Raw genomic sequence first — 19760 nt, 5'->3', positions numbered from 1 at the left:
ATACAGATAAAGCCCACTCTGGCCTGCCTGCTTGGTTTCATTTCTCAGCTGGGTGGTGATGGTGAAGATTGCTTAATGTCCTTTAGTGACCCTTCCTGTTAAACGAAGCTGCTATACTTGCTTGTTCTGAAAGCAGTTGCTTAGCTTGTTTCCTTCCTCTTTTATTCCTCCTTCAAACCAACTCAATGAGGTCTGTGGTATAACCCAAGCACAAAATTGCTGTGAAGAAACTAATTGTGCATCCAGAATAACGTTAGATTTACATCAAAACCACCACCACCTTTCTTGGCACTGCCTCACACACAGCCCTCGTGTGCTGAGAAACTTCCCAGAAAAGTCTCTGGGTGCTCTGAAGCTGAATGACATGAGGATAGGAAATTTGTATCTTGATAACACTTGTTTGCCTGGAGTTCAGTTGTGTGAGTTCCTGCAGTTATTTTTTTTTTTTTAATAGAAGAGATAGTCTCCTAGTTGCAACTCATTTACAGGATCTTCCTCCTTTAAGTGAAGCTTAAGCTAATATGGTTTACTTTGTAATTAGGGCAGACTGATATGTGGGGACAGTTCTGGCAAATGAGCTGATAGGTGGTAATTTGCTAAGCAGCTGGAGTTGAATTGTGTCTGCAAGCTTGGAATTCACTTACTTTAAAAAGAAATAAGCCTTTGTCCTGGTAAGTTATTAAGCCTTTGTTCCCAGTACTCTAAATCAGTATGACACAAATGCTTCTAATGGGACAATAAATCAAGATAGATCATGTTGATAGATACTTCACAGTGTAGAGAAGAGAGCATGGAAAATGAACGTAGAGGAACCACCACCATGGGCAAGTAGTCAATGCAAGCTCTTTGTGTCCTGCTTTTAAAAATGTGATGAAACACTCTGTATTTCATCCTCAGAGGAGGCATACGACTCCTGACATAGCAGTAGTAGTACCCATTCCTCTTGCAGGAGCCACTGGAGAGCCACTTGGTTGACTGGATATCTGTTTGCCCATGGCTAGGTCTGAAATTGCAGAGATCTTAACAGATTTTCATTACTGTACCGTAAATAAAACATACATATTGAGAAGGGATGGTGTTCTACTGTTCATCACGTGGATGCTGTACAGAGAATTAGTGGCTGTGGAGAACAGGTGAATGTTTATAGGTGAATTATTTAGTGATTGCTGAGGAGCATGACTACCTCAGCTAACCTTTGTGGAGACACACAGCTTCCCTTTCTGCGGAGAGTGCTGATATGACTACGAAGGGTGCGATCAAGGCAAGCTGTGCATTGTCTAGCTTGCCTTTTAGCTTTAACTCTAGCTTTTCTTGCTTTCTTTCTCTGCAGTGCTGGAATCGCTGTTGGCTTCTATGGGAATGGAGAGACCAGTGACGGCATTCACCGGCTGACGTACTCGTTACGCCATGCAAACCGCACCGTGGCAGGTGTCCAAGACCGGGTACGCGCTAGGGGAGAGGCACTAGCCAATGAGGAGCGTGGGGATGAGCAGACATGCTCAGCACCTCTTCTCTTGGATCTGGCTGTGCCTATGTCTCTTCCTCTTTTTTGCTAGTCTCTAGGCTTAGGGATGTGCAAAAATTTCCATTAATGGAGTGGTGCTTTCTTCAGCTTTTCTAAAAATATCAAAGCAAACACAGCTTGTTAAGTGAAGTCTTCTCTTTGCTAGATTTAAAACCAGCTTCTGCTCAGCTCTCTTTCGTAGCGAGGAGACAGGTCAAAGCAGACAAGTCTCTTAGCAAAATGTACCATTTTAGTATGATCAGTTGTGGCTGTGCTATCTCTCATTTCGTGGTATCGTTCTGCAACCCTGGTGACTGCAAAATGTGTACGTGTGTTAAAGGCTCAGCTGAGACTACATCACTGGTCTGCTTGCAAGTGATCTACTTTATACATGCTTATGATTTGCTTTTGAAGGGTAAGCAGTCTGAGTCTTAAAAAAGACAGAGGACTAATAATCTGGAAGCTGTTTGTAACTTGCTAATAAGGATGAATCCTCCTTGACTTCCTGTCCTTTAGTTTCTTCCTTTGCCTTATTATAGGTACTAGATACCGCAGTGTCCCTGAACCAAACAGTGGAACCAAACTTGCTTGTCCTAGAGGAGATGTTCACAAAGCAGACAGACTACCTGCATGTTATCCAGAAATTGCAGAGTCTCTTGGATGATTTGGTCAGGCAAACAACTGAGATTCCCTTTTGGAAGAATGAAGAGGTGTCTCTGGAGGAGCTGGCAGTTCAAATTGACCTCTATGACTGGTACAGGTGTGTAGCATGCTGTACTGTAGTGGTTGTAGCATCTGTTTTGGCCTCTCATGCAATAGCGATGTGCGTGTTCTGGGTGGCTGAGCCAAAGACTGTATATGCTACTGCAGGTGCTCTTGGCTCACCCAGCTGAATTGTTTCTTACAGCAAAATTGCATTCAGTTTAAGTTAAAATGTGTGACAACTCTTCTTAACTGCATTTATGAGAAACTGAAGAGAAACTTATTCTCAATGTACAAAATCTGTAGCTTGTCTTCTAACACAGCGGGGTGGGAAACAGCCACAGGGGTAGCTGCTGTTGCCCTAAGTGCATTGTAGTTGTATGACACATTAACTGAATAGAGAAGAAAACGGGACTAGTTCCTTAAGATAACACCACACCCTAACATTCCTTTTTATTAAACATATTTAATAGAAGATTGCATCAACTGTATGCCACAAAACAAAACCTCTAACCACACATATGGAATAAATAACTGAAGCATTTTCTGTCAAATGTCTAGGAAGCTCAAGAAGCTGCAGTGCCTCTTCTTCACCAGGTGGTGTCCAGTTGCATGTAACTTTACACTAGAACAAGATTAAGTCTCATTTCTCAACAATTGCTTATGCTGGGCATGTGTAAATGGTTTTACCTGCATCAGCTCCAGACTCTGAAAATATCCACAGTTTTGTGGAGATTAATGATTAGTGATGACTTTTACTTGAAAAAAAGGGCTACTTATGACTCACGCTAACTTCTTGATCTGTGCCTCTTAAAGACCAGTTTTCCTTTGCTGACTATGTTGTGTTTTTTTCTGCAGGTGGTTGGGATACCTGGGCCTGCTCCTGTTCCATGTCCTGATTTGTTTGCTGGTCCTCTTTGGGCTTATTAGAAACTCCAGGGCCATTCTTATGGGGTAAGTCAACCGAGGCACATTGCATAAAGGAAGATCAGCTGAATGCAAGTGCTTGCTAGTTTAAAACCTCTAGGCTTTTATCAGTTGATTTCAAGGACTTCTGAGACTGAACAGCTTAAATTTGACTCTCAACATAGAGAGCAGCTCTGTGGACAGAATTAGGGCTATATGAGAGATGTTCACAGGAAGGTTTTTGAGCTATAAAATGCGATGGTACTGGTGTCCATTGGTTTTTGCATCATCTGAGCAGTCTGCCTTTTGCTGGACGGCACTGAGAGCCTGTTTGCTGAGAGAGAGTAATGTGACCATCCTCCCTTAAATGTACAGGCTTTAAAAATCTCCTTTTAATTCCCTACAGTTGTGAAGGCACTTGTTAATCAATGATATGCATTTCATGTGTCTCTAGAACCTGGTAGCATGCCTTTTGTGTCACGATCTGCTCTTGTTTACCTTTAGCTGTCACACCTGAAGAAATATGAAACCAAGAAGAAGCAGTGGTTTGTACAGTTATGAGGAGGAGTCTTGTTGCCATGGTGCGGCGATATTAATGCATATCTGTTTCTAAAAAGCACTGCAGATGCTGCCGTGCTCTGTCCCCATTTACAACAAAATTATTCCTCTCTCTATCTTGTAGCTTGGTTTATCTTGGCATATTTGGCAAAGATACTGGTATTGTAAACACAGTGACAGTTTGATAACTGACATGGCCAAGAGCGTGCCCTGGTACATGGTGATACCATTAATAATTGGAATGCCTATTCGGATTTATTATTTGCCAGATGACTTCATACCTGGCAGATTATACAGACAAAAGTTGAAGTGTATGCACAGATGGTAAACCTGGAGTTTAAATTAGAATCTCATCCCCTGTTAGCCAGAAGTTCATATTAAGGCATTCCCCAAAGGGAGCACATGGCATAAAGAAGCAAATGTACCACAGCCAAGAAAGATGGTGAAATGCCAGTTTTGGATCCTCTAGCTAAGCAATCAGTTGCTGACCCAGTCATTTTCATTTTAAGTAAAACAACAAATCTGTCTTACTGAATTGATTACCATACTCAGCTGGAGGCACCAAGCTGTGCTGTCATTATGTCATAAAACCACAGAACCTTGCTGATCCATAGCTGATCATTTTTGCATCCATTTGGAAAAAGCATAATAGTTTTTTGTGTCCTATTCCAGAGTGCTGTGCAGAGGTCAGTCTGGTAAAGCTCCATTCCTTCTGCAAGATGAGCCACAGACCCATTCACAGAGAAGGGATTACTCAGAATTAAAATAAGTTGGTAAACTGAGGGATAGATCTTTTTAGGGGGTTGTTGTGGTTTTTTTGGTTTCTTTTAAAAAGGAGACCCATAGATTTAACTTTTTTAAAGCTCTAGTCTTCAGTGAGACAAATGTAGCAGAGAAGTATGTCCCTTTCTCACAGACTTTTGCAGTACATGTCAATAAAGAATATTTTGATAATGAATAGGTTTTTGTTTTCTTCAGAGTGTGGGTGAGAGGGAACCTACTTGTGTTTCAGAGCCTGAAGGAAAAACCATCCCTGTGAGAGCAAGCCAGTGTCCCTTTACTTTGAAGATAGGGATACATAAAATGAAAGTGCTCATTAGTCCGCAACCCCGTACCTGAGGGAGTTGAGGAGTACTTCTGCCTAAATAGCTCTAGCACTCATTTGACAGCAAAGGTGAAGAGCTAATATGCTGGTTAGGGAAGTGCAAAAGCCTTTCCCACTGGTGTGTGCTAGCTGCATGTCACAGAGACCACTGCTCTGTCATCCTTCTGCCTTGTCTCTGCTTGATAGCAGACACTTCCCACTATTTCTGTCAGTAATAAGGTCCAGCTGTGGGAACAAAACTTTTAAATCTGTGCAGAGATGGGCTTGCACAGCAATCATAAGCACCAAAAGTGCTGCTCTTAACTGTTTGCCTGCATGTAACTGTCTCCTGGGGCTATGTGGGATTGCTTAGGTGCTGTTCAGTTGTTTGCAACTTGGAACAAAAGTCAGGTGCCCTAACACAGGCTGGGTGTTCCCTCCCACCATCTATAGCTGTTTAGTACTTACACTTAAACTCATTTATTCTAGAAACAGGATGGATTTATACAATTTTGAGTTGGTATGCTTGGAGTTTTTTTATATGGGATATCTTTCTTTCGGTATCTTTGGAATTAGAGTACAGTCCTGCATGGGGGATAGTGGTAGTGATTGGCAGATGAATGACTACAATTCTGTCTGCGCTCCCTACAGCTACCCCTGTGTCTTTTTGTTTGGCTACCTTTCTAGAGGCAGGGTAAGCCTTTGCTTCCACCCTGTTCTTCTGTCCCCCGCAGCCCCAGGTCCAGGTAAAGTGGGAACCAACAAGTGGACATAAACTTCTCTGGTTGCTGCTGTCCATGAAGCGTAAAAGTTGAGGTGAAGATATAGTGGCTGATAATGTCTTGGGTTTGGCAATTGCTTCGGACTCCAAAAAAAATCCATATTGTTAAATGATCTGCTTGAAATCAGAGCTGCTCCATCTGCCATCTGTCTGTCTCCCCACAGGGTGTGCTTGCTTGGGGTGTTTGCCCTGATTGTCAGCTGGGGATCCTTGGGTCTGGAGTTGGCTGTCGCTGTGGTAAGTGGCTCTGATCCAGGTCCCATTCACCCATTGCAAGCTTATCAGATACGATTTATTTTACACCGTGCCTTTTTTTATAGCATGTCTTGTTCTAAGTAGCAGGCCTAGTAATTGGCGTCTCTGAAAAGTGCAGAACTCCTGCTCTCTCTGTGGTGCGACACGCGAGCTGGTACTTCTGCACTCTGTGGTTGTGTAAAGCAGTGCTGTTGGGGATGGCGAATAGAGACTTCAGCACCTGAAACACCCCTGTAGTAGAGGGTTCCCTGATGTTAACCTGGCTCAAATGCTCTTTTATATCGATGTTCTTTGATATTCCTTTTCCCTTTTGTCTTTCATCTGTCTAGGGCTCCAGTGACTTCTGTATTAACCCTGATGCTTACGTCTCCAAAGTGGTTGAAGAAAACGTGGTGCTTAGTGCTGGTGAGTGCTGGAAAAGGCTTTGGCACAGGCTTCTGCAGCTTTAACTGTCACATAGGAGCATAGCAGTGGCTGAGGATTTAAGGCTTCGTTTGGAACAACGGAGCTTGCATACGGTGGGAAAAGCAATGTGCGTGGAGACCAATATTCTCCCCATAGAAGCATTTATTCCCTGGTCAGAAGTGACATGTACACTTTTTTCCCAGAAGAGTGTTCAGAACCTTTCTTCTGTCTTGGCCTGGTAAGGTGGAGCAACAGAAGTCCACAAATTATTTTTCTTTAAACTTAGCACTTTGAGTCTTGTTCTCCTCTATAGTTGACAGAACTGTATCAATAGCAATGTGCAGTTTGAGTTGTCATGTTTAAAACTTACCCTTGAGTCTGAATTCCTGAATCTAGAATACTATTTTTATATCTGTTATCAACAAATAGATACAACTTTTTTTCTTTTAAAGGTATCTATAAATAGGAGTCTCTTTAAAGATAAAATGAAGGGTAAATGAATGGAAACAGCCACAGAGAAGTATGAATTTCTTATTATAAATGCAGTATTTTCACTGTTTTGTTTATCCTTTTCCATTTTAAAGTGATATACCTGTATCACTGTGGTATCCACCTGAGGCACTGATGGATTTTGAGTTTGTCACTCCTAACTTAGACTGAAGTGGTTGGTGAGATGAGCGGTGCCTCCAACTTGGACCTCAGTGGGGCAAGTGTGTCTTTTCAGAACTCCAGGTTAGCAAAAATGTGGTTGGGCACCTGCCAGCAGGGATGCTCTAAGTGTTAAAAAGGAAAGGTGCTTTTCAGGGCTGAGTTTGCTGCTTAGATAGCAAAGTTAACTTTTCTTTTTCCTACCCTCTCTTCTGCTTGTAGTTCCTCTATATAGTTCTGTGTGTGATAAAACAAATAAGCAATTACACTGATTTGCAAAAGGAGCTACCTGTTTTTCTTGGTTCTCATTTACTGGAATTAGAGAATCTGTGCCTTGTGTACAGAATATCTAATGTATGGACACACACTTTGCCAAATGCTGCCTCTTACCATGCAGCTGGCTGATAGGGAAGAGCTGTGGCTGAGGATGCAAGATTGGAAGCAATAAGAAATGTTTTTCTGGAGGCAGAGTGTAGTATAAAACAGTGTGTGCAGGTTGATATTGCCACCCTAAAGCTTATTTTTGGAATGCCTCATTTATTGATTTCCTGGAAAGGAGAGGCTACTAGAGCCTGGCAGCTCTTTGTAACAAAGAAATGCAATAAGGGAAGAGAATGTTTAACACTGCACAAGATGAAAATCCTCTCTTGTCTGTGATGGTGCCTAAGATGTGGCTTCAGGTACCAAGATAGGCTCCTGGTTGTTAGAGGAAACAAACGGGTCAGGGACGCCAAGGGGAAATATCTGATGCTTACGTTAGCTGTGCTTCTGATAGTTTGGTAACCTAAATCAGCTCTGGAGCATGTTTGGTAACAATTAGATTGACCCTGGGAAACTGAATAAATACCCCTTTGTACTTCATATCTATTTCATTTGTCCTTGTCTGCTTGGCTCCTGCAGTTTTTCATTAATCGCTCTAATTGATTTAGAGGCTAACAGTGAGTGCAGGACTGATGTTGATGTCCCTCCTCCTCTTGCTTCCCTCAGCAGGGACGGGTAGCTCCCCTGGGTGAATTCGGGCTCTGTTCTCCAGCTCTGCCAGATATAACAGTTGTTAAGGCTCCATAAATAACAGTGAATGGGTCTGAGTGAGATGCTGAAGAGGAGGAAGAGCAGGTGTTGCCACAGGCTTGAGTTGGAAGGGTGGCCCCTTCTGTGGGTTGCTGGTGTGTCAGCTCCCTGCTGTTTGGCAGACGTTAAGTGTTCGTGAGTGCCTTTTCCTTTTTTTTTTCAGGAGGAAATCAGTCTAACTTCTGAGCTTGCCATAGCACTAGGCAGCTGGTTGGGAGATGATCGAATGTTCTGCCTTCCCATGTGGATTTTCACTGCTGTATCATAGTTTATCATCAGGAAGCTACAAGAATAGCTCTTGGTCCCCAGTGTCGAGACTATCCTGTGCACCTGAGCAGGAAGGAAAATCACGACTCAAGGACTGCGGTGTGGAGCTGTTTCGTGATATTTTAATCCCAATAACGGCTCTTTAGAAATAACTTTTAAAATCTGAAATAAGTGCTGCTGTGCTTTAATATGCTTGGCTGTAAATTGTAGAGGGTGCTTTGCGATCAGTTGAGCTGCGTATACAATGAGAGTGACGAGGTTGAGGAAACAAGGCAGGCAGCTGGGAGCCAGCATCAATGCTGTCCCCTCAGAGGAAGCTGCCCTAGAATCATAGAATAACCAGGTTGGAAGAGACCCACCGGATCATTGAGTCAACCATTCCTATCAAACACTAAACCATGCCCCTTAGCACCTCGTCAGCCCCTTAGCCCTGTCATGCCCCTTAGCCCTGTCAGCACCGACAAGTGGTCTTGAGAAGCTTTGATAGTGCTGGATCATTTTTTTCCCCTTTAATCACTACTTTTAGTTGTTTTTAAATATAATGAGGTGCAATGTTCTCAGCCTTATGCTCTGTCATTCAGATCAGGACCAAGTCATCTAGGTTGGCTTTTTTAAAATGTTTTTTCTTTTTCGTTGGTGGTTATAGTAGTTTTCACAAAAAAATAACCATGTTGGATACTGGGCACTTAGTATGTTACTATGACTGTTTGTGTACTAATTGCTGTTTGCAAATCCAAATAGAATTAATGGAGCTGAGAATAATCTGATTAAGTGTATTGTCAGGTTTTTAGCTGGAGAGAAGATGTCCTTGGTTTGTAGATAAAATGTACTGGGGGAATGAGTGGCAAAAAGCCTTAATGTAGGTTTCCTGGAGGACACACTTAAATTATTTTGCAGAAGAGACAGATAGAGGTGCCTAGCTTGCCCAGAACTCATTAATTGAAATTAAACCAATGGAGTTGAACAGTGGCTGTATAATCTGCTCCTGCTGCTACTAGAAAAACTTGGGGCAGCCAAGGTGTTTATTTCCAAAGCAGGAGGCCATCTCCTATTCTCATTCTTCTTCATTGATATTATGCTATTATCAGATGACTTACTGCATAAAATTATATGAAAAAGCACAATCTGTCTTAAAAACTGGAATAGCTTTCTCCAGATTCTCTTACTAATAATCTGCATGGTGGACAGCCACTCACTTCATCTGAAGGAACTTTAAACCTCAGGGGGTGGATAATGGAGCCTTTTACCTCCAGTCCAGCCAAGTTGGTCAGGCTGGATGCTGAGACTTAGCTGCTCAGATATCAGCAGCGAGCTTTCATGTCACACACAGCCTTCTAACTGACCTCTCACTGATTCTCTCTCATCTTAGAAGCCCAGAGCTGAATGAACCAGAGGACTGACACTGCCACCACCTCGCTTTCCTCTCTAGAAATAAGGTCAGGACAAAACCCCACATGCAGCATGTGGTGGTTGCACAGCTATTACTTGAGCTCAGCAGGCACTGCAGAAAAGAGTTTGTGTGAAGAAGCCCTCTTGAGAATCCTGCTGAGCTGATATCGGTGTTGAGAAGCTGTGTTTTGGTTGGTCTCCTGAATAACAGAAAGCTTTGCATGGAGGGCACTTGGGATGGCTACGAGCTCTTTGCTGAAGGCTCACGATGACTGATTTCACCAGTACAAGAGCAGCATATGTGAGAAAAATATAAATGTTATGTAGATACTTCCCTTTGCTGTCAGACTATCGCCTTAGGTAAACAAAGCTCCTGGTGGGGAATCTGTTACCTGGGTTAGAACATCTGGCTGAAAGAGGCGTCTTCCTTTAACATCACACAGTGTACTTCAGCTTTCTCTGAGACAGTCTCATCTGGATATATGTGTATGATAAAGAGGAATAATATGGTAAGAGGAATGCTTAGACGTATGTAAATGCAAGCTGTGTAGAGAATGCTCAAGCAATGATTAAGAGGGGCTGGGAGAAACTGTTCTTTCTAGGTGTGGGGATTTTTTTTTTTTTAAATAGGATCTTTTTTCTGATTGCTCTTTACCCTACAGACCCCCTTGACGCCTTTGGGCAGGTACATAATACCATCTTTGCATTTTGGCTGGGCTTTGAAGTGAGTAGTAAGTCTCCATGGTTGCAGCAGCAGTAAGCGGATCTAGCAGCTGAAGCTGTCTTTAGAAGGCAGTTCTACTTTCCTTTCTAGGAAAAACAGGCTTTGCAAAAATAAAGCATTTTGGGTAATTTCCTTTCTTGCCTTCTGCTCCCACACTGCCTGTGCACCAAGAGAGTGGGTCAGGAGGATTGCTGCTAGGAACAGCAGGCATATGCAGCTGTGGATGTGACCCTACCTCACCCTTCTCCTGTAAACTAGGTTGTCTAAAGATCAGCTTCAAAAATCTGATCCAACCTTCAGGAATTTTCCTTGAAGGGAAAATGCACTGGGAAAATAATTATGGAAAGAAATTGCTTGGACCTGTTAGAGGGCAAAATGATGGGTTAGTATAGCTGTTTTCTGGACAGAAATGTGAGATTGGGTTTTGTACAGGATAGTCTCCACCAGGTTTAAAACTGGTGAGGGTGCCCCCTGCTCTTTCCACTTTCCCAGCCTGGTGGTATGGAGGCAGGGGTCATGCTCCTCTTAATTCCCAGGCTTTGTAGCACAGGATCACTTTAAGGTAGCTTCACTGGCTTTTGTAGCTTTAGCTTTAAAATACCACAGCTACTCACATACTGGGTTCAGTCCTGGGGAAAGCTACTCCTGCTGGCTTTGCCGTTTTGGGAAGCACATTTTATGTACAGTGTCACACTTGGCTGCAAAGCCAGTGCTATCACAGCAAAGCCTTGTTGATCCTGCCTTCCAAAGTGAAGCAAGGGAAGCACTTATTTCACTGTACTGTTTTTTTTATTTCACTTGTAACTAGCAAACTCTGATCCTGAGCTTTCAAGCTGCAAACTGTGATGGTAGCAGGAACTCTCATCTGGAATCTGCCCACCAGGCATGATCCAGAAAGGCCCTCAAGAAACATTTCTAGAGCTATGTATTAGCAGTATGTCATGCAACTTGATGCATTAGAAAGGTGATATAAAATTGATACCATTGTAGGAGCCTAAGAGAAACTTTTAGTAGGCGATTGGTTTAAATTAAATAGATGACAAGATTGCAACTCCTTTAGGTCACCATGTGTGATGCTATGGATTGCTGTTGCTACGCTGTTCTCTCAGCACAGGTGCATTTTAATCCTTTTTTCTGTAGTGTGATGGTGTGATTTATGAGCCTGGGAGGAGCAGTCCTTTCCTTGGCCCAGTAGTTGTGGACAGTCGTTCGTGTTCTGCCCCAAGTGAGGCACACAAAGCAGTTCTTGCTGCCCTCCTGCCTGCCCAGTTTTTGCTAATTGCTGTTTAGAGGCTTGGCTGGGGAGATGTAAGTCTTCCCAGAGAAAGAGGCACTGGAGGGGGAGATGGAGCAGCTGGCAGAAGCTGCCCCAAAGTAGGCTAATGAATTATAAATAACAGCTGTCAGGTTGCATTGCCAGCGTGCAGGAGCTGACAGTCTGTGTTGTACCTCTTGGTCTCCAGTGAGTTGGCTTGCCGAAAGGTGCATTCAATATTTATGGGAAGCACGGCAGAGTCAGGATTCAGTCAGGTCTGCTTCCTTCACAGTTTTGCTCGCTTGTAGTCGTGCCTTTTACTGGTTTCTGAGTTGGGACCGATTAGAATACCTTTGCAGTCTGGAATATGTTACTGAAAGTCACAGACAGAAGATTGAAAGGAATGGAGAAAAGGATGCTAGTGGGGAGGAAAATGCAGAATGTATGTGTATTTTGTCGTCTTTATTGAGCCAGCTTCACCCTTGATTTTGCTGAGCTGATGCAATCCCATTCATCTGAAGAGGAACTAGATATGTTTGAGAAATAATCTAAAGGTGTTTAGATGATCAGGTCTTTCAGAGCTCCCTCCCTTGATAGCATTACTGAGAATGGCAGGGGAAAGCCTGATATTTGTAACTTGTACGTGCTGGCAGTTGTATTATGGAAGGCTCATGAGAACACCAGGCTGGTTCCATACATGTCTGAATGGGGAGAAATAAAACCGTGTATTCAAGCCTTAAATACGAAATGCTGCTAGCAGAGCACTTTAAAAGTCTTATCTAGAAGATTGAATACATCTTTACTGTCCTGTGATTGCTGATAGAGCTACTTGGTATGAAGACTAAGTTTTGGGATACTACCAGCAAATGATCAGAGAGCCCCTGAATGGATAATGTGTTGCTGTTATCCAAATACATGGTAAGAGCTTTTTTTCCTGAGAAAGTCTGCAGTATTGACTCAACATCAGAAATACCAGTTTTGCATAAGTCAAAAGAAGGATGCAAAACAAATTGCATGTACTCTTTTAAAGTCCAATTAAAGCCTTCTAATTAAAATCCAATTATATGCAAGTGACATCTATCAGAAAACAGACTACTATTTACTTGTTCATCCCCAGTACATGTCAAAGACAAGGACTTGTTATCTTCCATCCATTTCCTCCCTGGCTTTCAAAATTATACCATTTTTAGGAAATAATTTTCCTGAAAGTTACAATTTTCTAGAATAAGGAAGACTTCCTTTTGTTCTTCTACAGAACACTGCCTAAAACCAGCCTGTCCTTGAACATGACAGAAGAATTCTCAGTTGTGAAGATGTCTTTTTTTTTTGCCTTTTTTTCTTTTCAGTACTTGAACTTGCATGTTTAGGAAGCAGTGTATATTCAACGTTGTGTAGTAGCACAGGGATGTGTGTACATGCCTTCTTTGGCCCAACAGTGTGCTTTAACAGGTATCTTTGGTCGCAGCCTGTATTTATATCATCACTACTACCTCCCCTGTGCCAATATTTCGTGGCCGTGCAGTGACCTAGCCAGTGATCTGAATTAACTGGAAGTTGAGTTGACTCTTTGCCCTAGACAAAAGTCTCTGCTTGCTTTCAGTGATTGTGGAATGGTATTCTGACACTCGGAAGTTGCAAAAATTAAACATCCAGCAGGATTTCTCCTAGACGGAAGTCCTGGCTTGTGTTTATGCTGTGGATAATGCTGACTTCTGAATAAAACTTCTTGGATGTTTCATGTATTTAGGTGGGTGAGGTTTAACAAGGCCAAATGCCGGGTCCTGCACTTGGGGCACAACAACCCTATGCAGTGCTACAGACTGGGAGAAGTCTGTCTAGAAAGCTGCCTGGAGGAGAGGGACCTGGGGGTGTTGGTTGACAGCGACTGAACATGAGCCAGCAGTGTGCCCAGGTGGCCAAGAAGGCCAATGGCATCTTGGCTTGTATCAGAAACGGCGTGACCAGCAGGTCCAGGGAGGTTCTTCTCCCTCTGGACTCGGCACTGGGGAGACCGCTCCTCGAATCCTGTGTTCAGTTCTGGGCCCCTCACCACAAGAAGGATGTTGAGGCTCTGGAGAGAGTCCAGAGAAGAGCAACAAAGCTGGTGAAAGGGCTGGAGAACAGGCCTTATGAGGAGCGGCTGAGAGAGCTGGGGTTGTTTAGCCTGGAGAAGAGGAGGCTGAGGGGTGACCTCATTGCTCTCTACAACTACCTGAAAGGACGTTGTAGAGAGGAGGGTGCTGGCCTCTTCTCCCAAGTGACAGGGGACAGGACAAGAGGGAATGGCCTCAAGCTCCGACAGGGGAGGTTTAGGCTAGACGTTAGGAAAAAATTCTTTACAGAAAGGGTCATTGGGCACTGGAACAGGCTGCCCAGGGAGGTGGTTGAGTCCCCTTCCCTGGAGGTGTTTAAGGCACGGGTGGACGAGGTGCTGAGGGATATGGTTTAGTGTTTGGTAGGAACGGTTGGACTCGGTGATCCGGTGGGTCTCTTCCAACCTGGTTATTCTGTGATTCTGTGATAGCTCCATTGCCTTTCACTGTTCAAAATAAAGCAAACAAAAGCCCCAAACAATAAAAAAACCCTCAAAAAGCAAAACAAACCTTAACAAGTTTGTCTTTTTTCCCCCAAAGGCAGCTTATATCCCTTTCTCTAGTGCCATCCATGCGCTGTAATCCTACACGGAGAGAAGGAAGTGCTTCCATTTATATTGCATTTTCATTTTGTGTATTGCTTTCAGAACTTAACACCTCCCTTGTGGCAGATCTGAAATACTGCAAAGCTGGAACAATGTATCTAGTGTGACTTTGTTCTTTTTTTTTGTCTTTGTAGATACTCTCCGATATTACATGACCTGCAGTGCTGGATACCCCAATCCTTTCCAGCAGGTGAGTGTAAGCATCCTAGCTCCCTTCGCTCCATCTCAGCATCCTGCAGAGGGTTGGTTACGTGCTTTGGATGCCATCAATCACATAGCAAGTTGCAAGGTGTTAGCTTTATGGAGCACTACACTTGTTAAGCTTTGTAGCTACTGTCCAGCTGTGTAAAAGGTGGCACTATGGTTTATTAAGCAGCCTTTCCCAACTTCAACACTGCTTGCATAGCTTAGGTTCAGGATGCCCTCTTAGAACGGCCCGTGTGTGATGTGGTGAGGACCATGGCTTTGTTCATGCTATCTCTGTGTACCTGGCGGCTCTTAGAACAGCAATGTAGAGGCAGAGCGCCCACAACTAATGCCAGGGTGGGAAACTACATAGTTCCTGCTTTGAATCTCCTCTTGCAGGTTCTTTTGGGTTAGGCAGTAGCAACACTCCACTCCTAGAATACAGCCAGTTCTGTGGGTGAGGGAGTGATTCTCACATACGCCTCTTAAATCCCTTGGATGTTGAAGGTTTTGCATCCTGAAGTATAAATGTGAGTCATTATTCTTTTGTGTGGGGGCTGAGGAACAGCACCTGGGCCCATCCCAAACTTTGTCTTATGTATCAGAGGCCAGAATGAACCCACACCACCCACCATTTGGCAGACACCAGCTGCTTCACCATTTATATTTAGGATTTTAAGACTTGCCTTCCTCTCTTTTAAAGGGTGAGGTAAGAACACTTCAAGCTGTGGTATGATGCACTGTTGCCATCTGTTGCGTTTCTGGTTGTTCAGTATACTCTGACGTGCTCTTGCGTGTGAAATTCCCGTGGATGCTTTAACGGGATGTGAAGGCTGCACCCCAATACAAACAACTTGTAGTGTTGGCATTAAATCTTTCTCAGCCATCTGATTTAATAGAAAAATCTAGCTGTGCACTGTGATGCGAATAAGTGCGTTGTGTCTTTTTCTACTTCTACTATCCTGGAGCTGGCCCCGCTCACACGACCCCCCAGCTGTGTGTATGATTTTTGTGTGTGTATGTGGTTTTAGTCTTTTTTCTTTTCTTTTGTTTTGTTTTGTTTTTTTTTTTTCCAATTCCCCCTCCTTTGTCTGTACTTCTTCCAGTTTAGTAAAAGTCTAACTTAACCCTATTGCAGCTGCACCTGTGTCAGTTGAGGCATCCTCAACTTGCACCATTTGTGCAGATGATGCTTCAGTATTTGGGAGGTAGAATTCCAGTCTTTTCCCAGGAGTTCTGTTGGCTCATGTGGCCTGAACCGCTGAAGCTGTGCATATTTTGTGTTGAGCAGAAGCTGTCAGGAAGTCACAAGGCTCTGGTTGAAATGCAAGATGATGTTATGGAACTCCTGAGGTCAGCAAGCAGAGAACACCCCACCTCCAAGGTAACTTTCCAAGTTTGTTCTCCCTGTGCTTTCTGGTTTCCATTACCCTTGTACAAAGCCCAAGATCAGCTCCTACTAAGCCATTTCCTTGCTGTAATCATTAACTTGTTTGTTACAGGAGTACCTTACTCGGATCCAGGAGGTTTTAAATTCAACAGAGATCAACTTACAGCAACTGACAGCTTTAGTAGACTGTCGGAGTCTGCATTTGGTGAGTATTTGGTAACTGGGCTTGAGCTAAGAAAGAAGAAAGAAGGTGTGGAATCTGTAGCATATGGATTATTTTGGAGGTTCAAATCTCTTGTGTGCCAAAACAGTTCAACAGCTTTTACAGATTGACTCCAGCAGAAAGGGGAATGGGAGTTTGGAACAAGTTAGCTTTGCATTTGAAGATCAGTGCAGGAAACTAGATGTTATGTCTTCATACATACACAAGCTGCAGCCCTACCTAAGGTTTCAGGGACCTTATTTTTTTTATTCTCTAGCTCATAGCTTATTGCCTTTCCCATGGAATGCCTTATAGCTGCAGTATAGCATGGCCTAACCATTGCCCTAGCTGCATGTCCACAGGTAGAGAAACGGGTAGTCCATGCTTGTACTCTTGGACAGTGGGATGTAGTGAGGGAGCCGAGAGGCTTAATGAAAAATGCCACAACTTAAGTTGGGTAGATAAGTTTATTTGGAATATTTTTATTATTACGATTGTTATTATTATTGTTTTCTTTTAAACTCTTGTTGTGTGGGTTGTAAATGTTCTTACATCCATATCCAAACTGGCTTTATGAAGGGAAATAAGGGTTAAGATCAGTTATGAAAAACATCTGAGGTCCCCAAAATTAACATGTGTGTTCTGGAGAAGGGACTACAATCTCATAAGATGTTTCAGAGAGCATAGTTCAGGGGAAGGGCTTTTAAATTGGAACTGAGTGTTAACTCTCTAGTGATCAAGAAACTCTGCTCATTTCTCTCTCCAGGATTACATCCAGGCTTTGACGGGCTTTTGCTATGATGGAGTGGAAGGCCTCATCTACCTGGTTCTCTTCTCCTTTGTTACAGCCCTTATGTTCAGTTCCATTGTGTGCAGCGTCCCACACACTTGGCAGCAAAAGAGGTATATAGAGAGTTTAGATCCTGTAGTGTTGTAGAGCTCTTTCCTAATGATGGCTGGCTATTGGATTTGTGCCTGCGAGCATATGGAGCTCTTTCCCAGGTGATCCCAGGAGTATGAGGGCTGAGGCATTATAAGCAGAGGTCCAACTGAAAAAAAAGCTGTTGGCTTTTGCTCTGGCTGCATTTAATATTCGCATCTGAACCTTATTGTACTTGGAATACTATGTGTGCAGAGTATTTGGTACACTGTAGGACTATGAGTGAAGCCAGAGATGGATGATTATAGCTGTAAAGAGATAATGCTTGAACTATGTGTCATCTCTGTAAAATACCTATTCTCTTGCATCACTTTGTGGCATTTGTTCTAGTATGGAGAAGAGAATTGGGATGAGAAGCAGTTTGTGCTTGTCTTTTTGACTTTGCTCGTGCTGGGGTGACTGACTTGCACAGCTAGTAGAAACCAGCAATAATATGGTCAGATGAGATACTTCCAGATTGGTGTCAATCATCTAACAGCAGAGCTATTGGAACTAGTATTAAAGATGATAACCAGGCTGATCAGTAAGTCTCGGGCAAACCTTTGCTTCCCTGTTTGTTGCACCACATGCAGCTATTAAGATAGCTTTGAATTTTCTGCTCTTGCAGAAGAGCAGTAGACTAGCAAATTCTCTTCTGTGGCCCTGAAATATTATTTTTGTGGTCTAAGCTCAGGCTCGAGGTTCAAAGTGAAATGAAACATCCTGAACAACAGCAGGAAGCTAGAACCTGCCAGGCCTGCAGTGCCCGCGGAGAAAGTCTTGGGAAATGTGTCAGAATAGCATTGAAGAAAATGGCTGGTTTCCTTACCTCTTCACACAGCTGTAGGGACATTATCAAGGCAAGACTGGTAGTTGTTTGAAGGAGAAAGGTTTACACACTGGCATCTCTTGTGCTGCCTTCTGTGTGGGCTGCTGCCTGCCTTGCCAACCCCAGCAAGGCTCAAGCTGCGGCTTTGAGCTGAAGGATTCTGTCTTGTGATCCCTGAAGCACCATTTCTTCCTCTGCCTCCCTTTGGGAGGTGGTGGATGTTGCACTTTATTGCCTGTAAGAGACTGTGCAGGCTGCAGTTCTCTGATTAAATCTTCAGTGCCACCTTGTGGTACAGAAGCTGCAGGTGATGTTTGGGATGTTGTAGTGATGTCCATGCTGTCTCCTCTGGCAAAGTGCTTCCTGTAGAACCATTTACTAGCTTTGTCAAGCATTGCTAAAACATTTCAAACCTTGGTGCTTCATCCCATAATTAGAGAGATAAAATAGAATATACATTGCTATAGGTGGGAAAGGAGCCAGCTGGCAAACAGCTCTGATCTGTATTATAGTTGATTTAAAATCCTGGCGTTTTTGAGAAAATAAAGCATTCGGACACAAGTGTTACAACTTAATCTCTGTAAAGACTTCTGAAACTTTGCTAGAGGATGAAGCAGACCTTTTGTAACCAGAATGAGAGTTCAGAGAAGTCTAGAGACCTATCTTCAAAAACTCTTTGGATGTGACTACAGTAAATGGAAGGACACAGATTGCAGTTTTCAAGGGTGGGGTGCATGATACTACATCCCCACTGCCTCTCTCTCTTATTTTTCCTCTAAATGCTGTGTGTTTCAGGATGTGTGTCCATCCTTTGGATGCGTGACTGAGCAGTTGCAGAACTGCTGTCTGCCAAGCCCTGAGCGAAGACCACAGGGAGGCTGTAGGGGATCACGCAGTGTAGAAGTCCATATGGTATCTGTGGGAGGTCTGAGTCACTGTGGTGTAGGCTGTGTTTGACACTGCCAACCTGAGGCATCCCAAATGGGTATAAATGTGGAGGTGTGGAAGATGATTGGGAGGTTCCTAGGATTACCATGGTTTCATGCAAACCCCACATATGGGTTAATTGTAGGGTTCTAGGAGGAACTTTTTTTCCTTCTTGCAGAAGCTCAGATGATGATGGGGAAGAAGAATCAGCTGCACAAGGGAGTAGACAAACACACGATAATCTTTACAGAGTGCACATGCCCAGCCTCTATAGCTGTGGGAGTAGTTATGGCAGTGAGACCAGCATTCCAGCAGCAGCACACACAGTCAGCAATGCTCCTGTCACAGAGTACATGTGAGTATCCCAATAAGAAGGCTGTTTTGCAACTTGTCCAGGTTTCTTCACTCTGGTATCTGTAGTCACTAAGTGCTGCAGGGCTACTTATCACTTTTGACCAAGCAGTGATGAAGGATTTTGTCTAGTGTGTCAAAAGGCATGTTTTCTGACTGGTGGGTACTGTGGGAGAATGGAATAGCTTAAAAGTGCCTGCAGTAGAAAGAGTTGCGTTAGGATGCTCTAAAATATGAACTGCTTTGACCTGCAGGAAATGGAGATCTCTCTAAAGAAGATAAGTAGGAAAGCATTGTCCGTGCTCCTTATTATACAATGATTCTGGTCCCTAGAAGACTTCATTCTTCAGATAGTGCATTTTTGCCAGGAGATTTTAAGCCTTCTGAGAGACAAGGCAAAATCCATAGGCTCTGTCCTTCCACAATATTTGCAGTCAGCTCTGATATTTGTTGCATTTTTGGAGCTACCTAGTCCAGGTGGGATTTTCAGAGCTCTCTCCACAAGTGCCTAACCCTGATCACGCTTTGGCTACCATCAGGGCTCATCTCTTTTGGACTGGCACATCATTTTGTTCTCCCCCTTAAACTTTGTCCTCATTTTATCTCCATTTCTGCAGCTTGGCAGTTCTGATGCTGCAGGAAGGCAGATTTTCACACAAACCTATTTTTAAATCATTTGACATGATTCAGTGTGGGCTCTTCTGAGTAA

At 43.4% G+C, this 19760-nt stretch overlaps 1 protein-coding gene across 3 annotated transcripts in view; it reads left to right on the top strand.

Annotated features, from left to right (window-relative positions):
* TTYH3 (tweety family member 3) overlaps window positions 1-19760 on the top strand; it is a 76563-nt gene that overhangs the window by 45110 nt on the left and 11693 nt on the right. For 2 of the 3 annotated variants that reach the window (XM_069870458.1, XM_069870457.1), the window contains exons 3-12: window positions 1331-1442; window positions 2044-2264; window positions 3065-3160; window positions 5700-5772; window positions 6120-6195; window positions 14382-14437; window positions 15725-15817; window positions 15936-16028; window positions 16792-16928; window positions 18879-19055. In XM_069870458.1, coding sequence (XP_069726559.1) covers window positions 1331-1442; window positions 2044-2264; window positions 3065-3160; window positions 5700-5772; window positions 6120-6195; window positions 14382-14437; window positions 15725-15817; window positions 15936-16028; window positions 16792-16928; window positions 18879-19055 — 1134 coding nt within the window. The remainder of the gene's footprint in view (window positions 1-1330; window positions 1443-2043; window positions 2265-3064; window positions 3161-5699; window positions 5773-6119; window positions 6196-14381; window positions 14438-15724; window positions 15818-15935; window positions 16029-16791; window positions 16929-18878; window positions 19056-19760) is intronic. The other variant, XM_069870459.1, reaches the window with a different exon arrangement.

Source organism: Phaenicophaeus curvirostris, chromosome 16 (assembly GCF_032191515.1).
Source record: "Phaenicophaeus curvirostris isolate KB17595 chromosome 16, BPBGC_Pcur_1.0, whole genome shotgun sequence".
NCBI classification, from domain to species: domain Eukaryota; kingdom Metazoa; phylum Chordata; class Aves; order Cuculiformes; family Cuculidae; genus Phaenicophaeus; species Phaenicophaeus curvirostris.
This window is presented reverse-complemented; position numbering and strand designations above follow the sequence as displayed.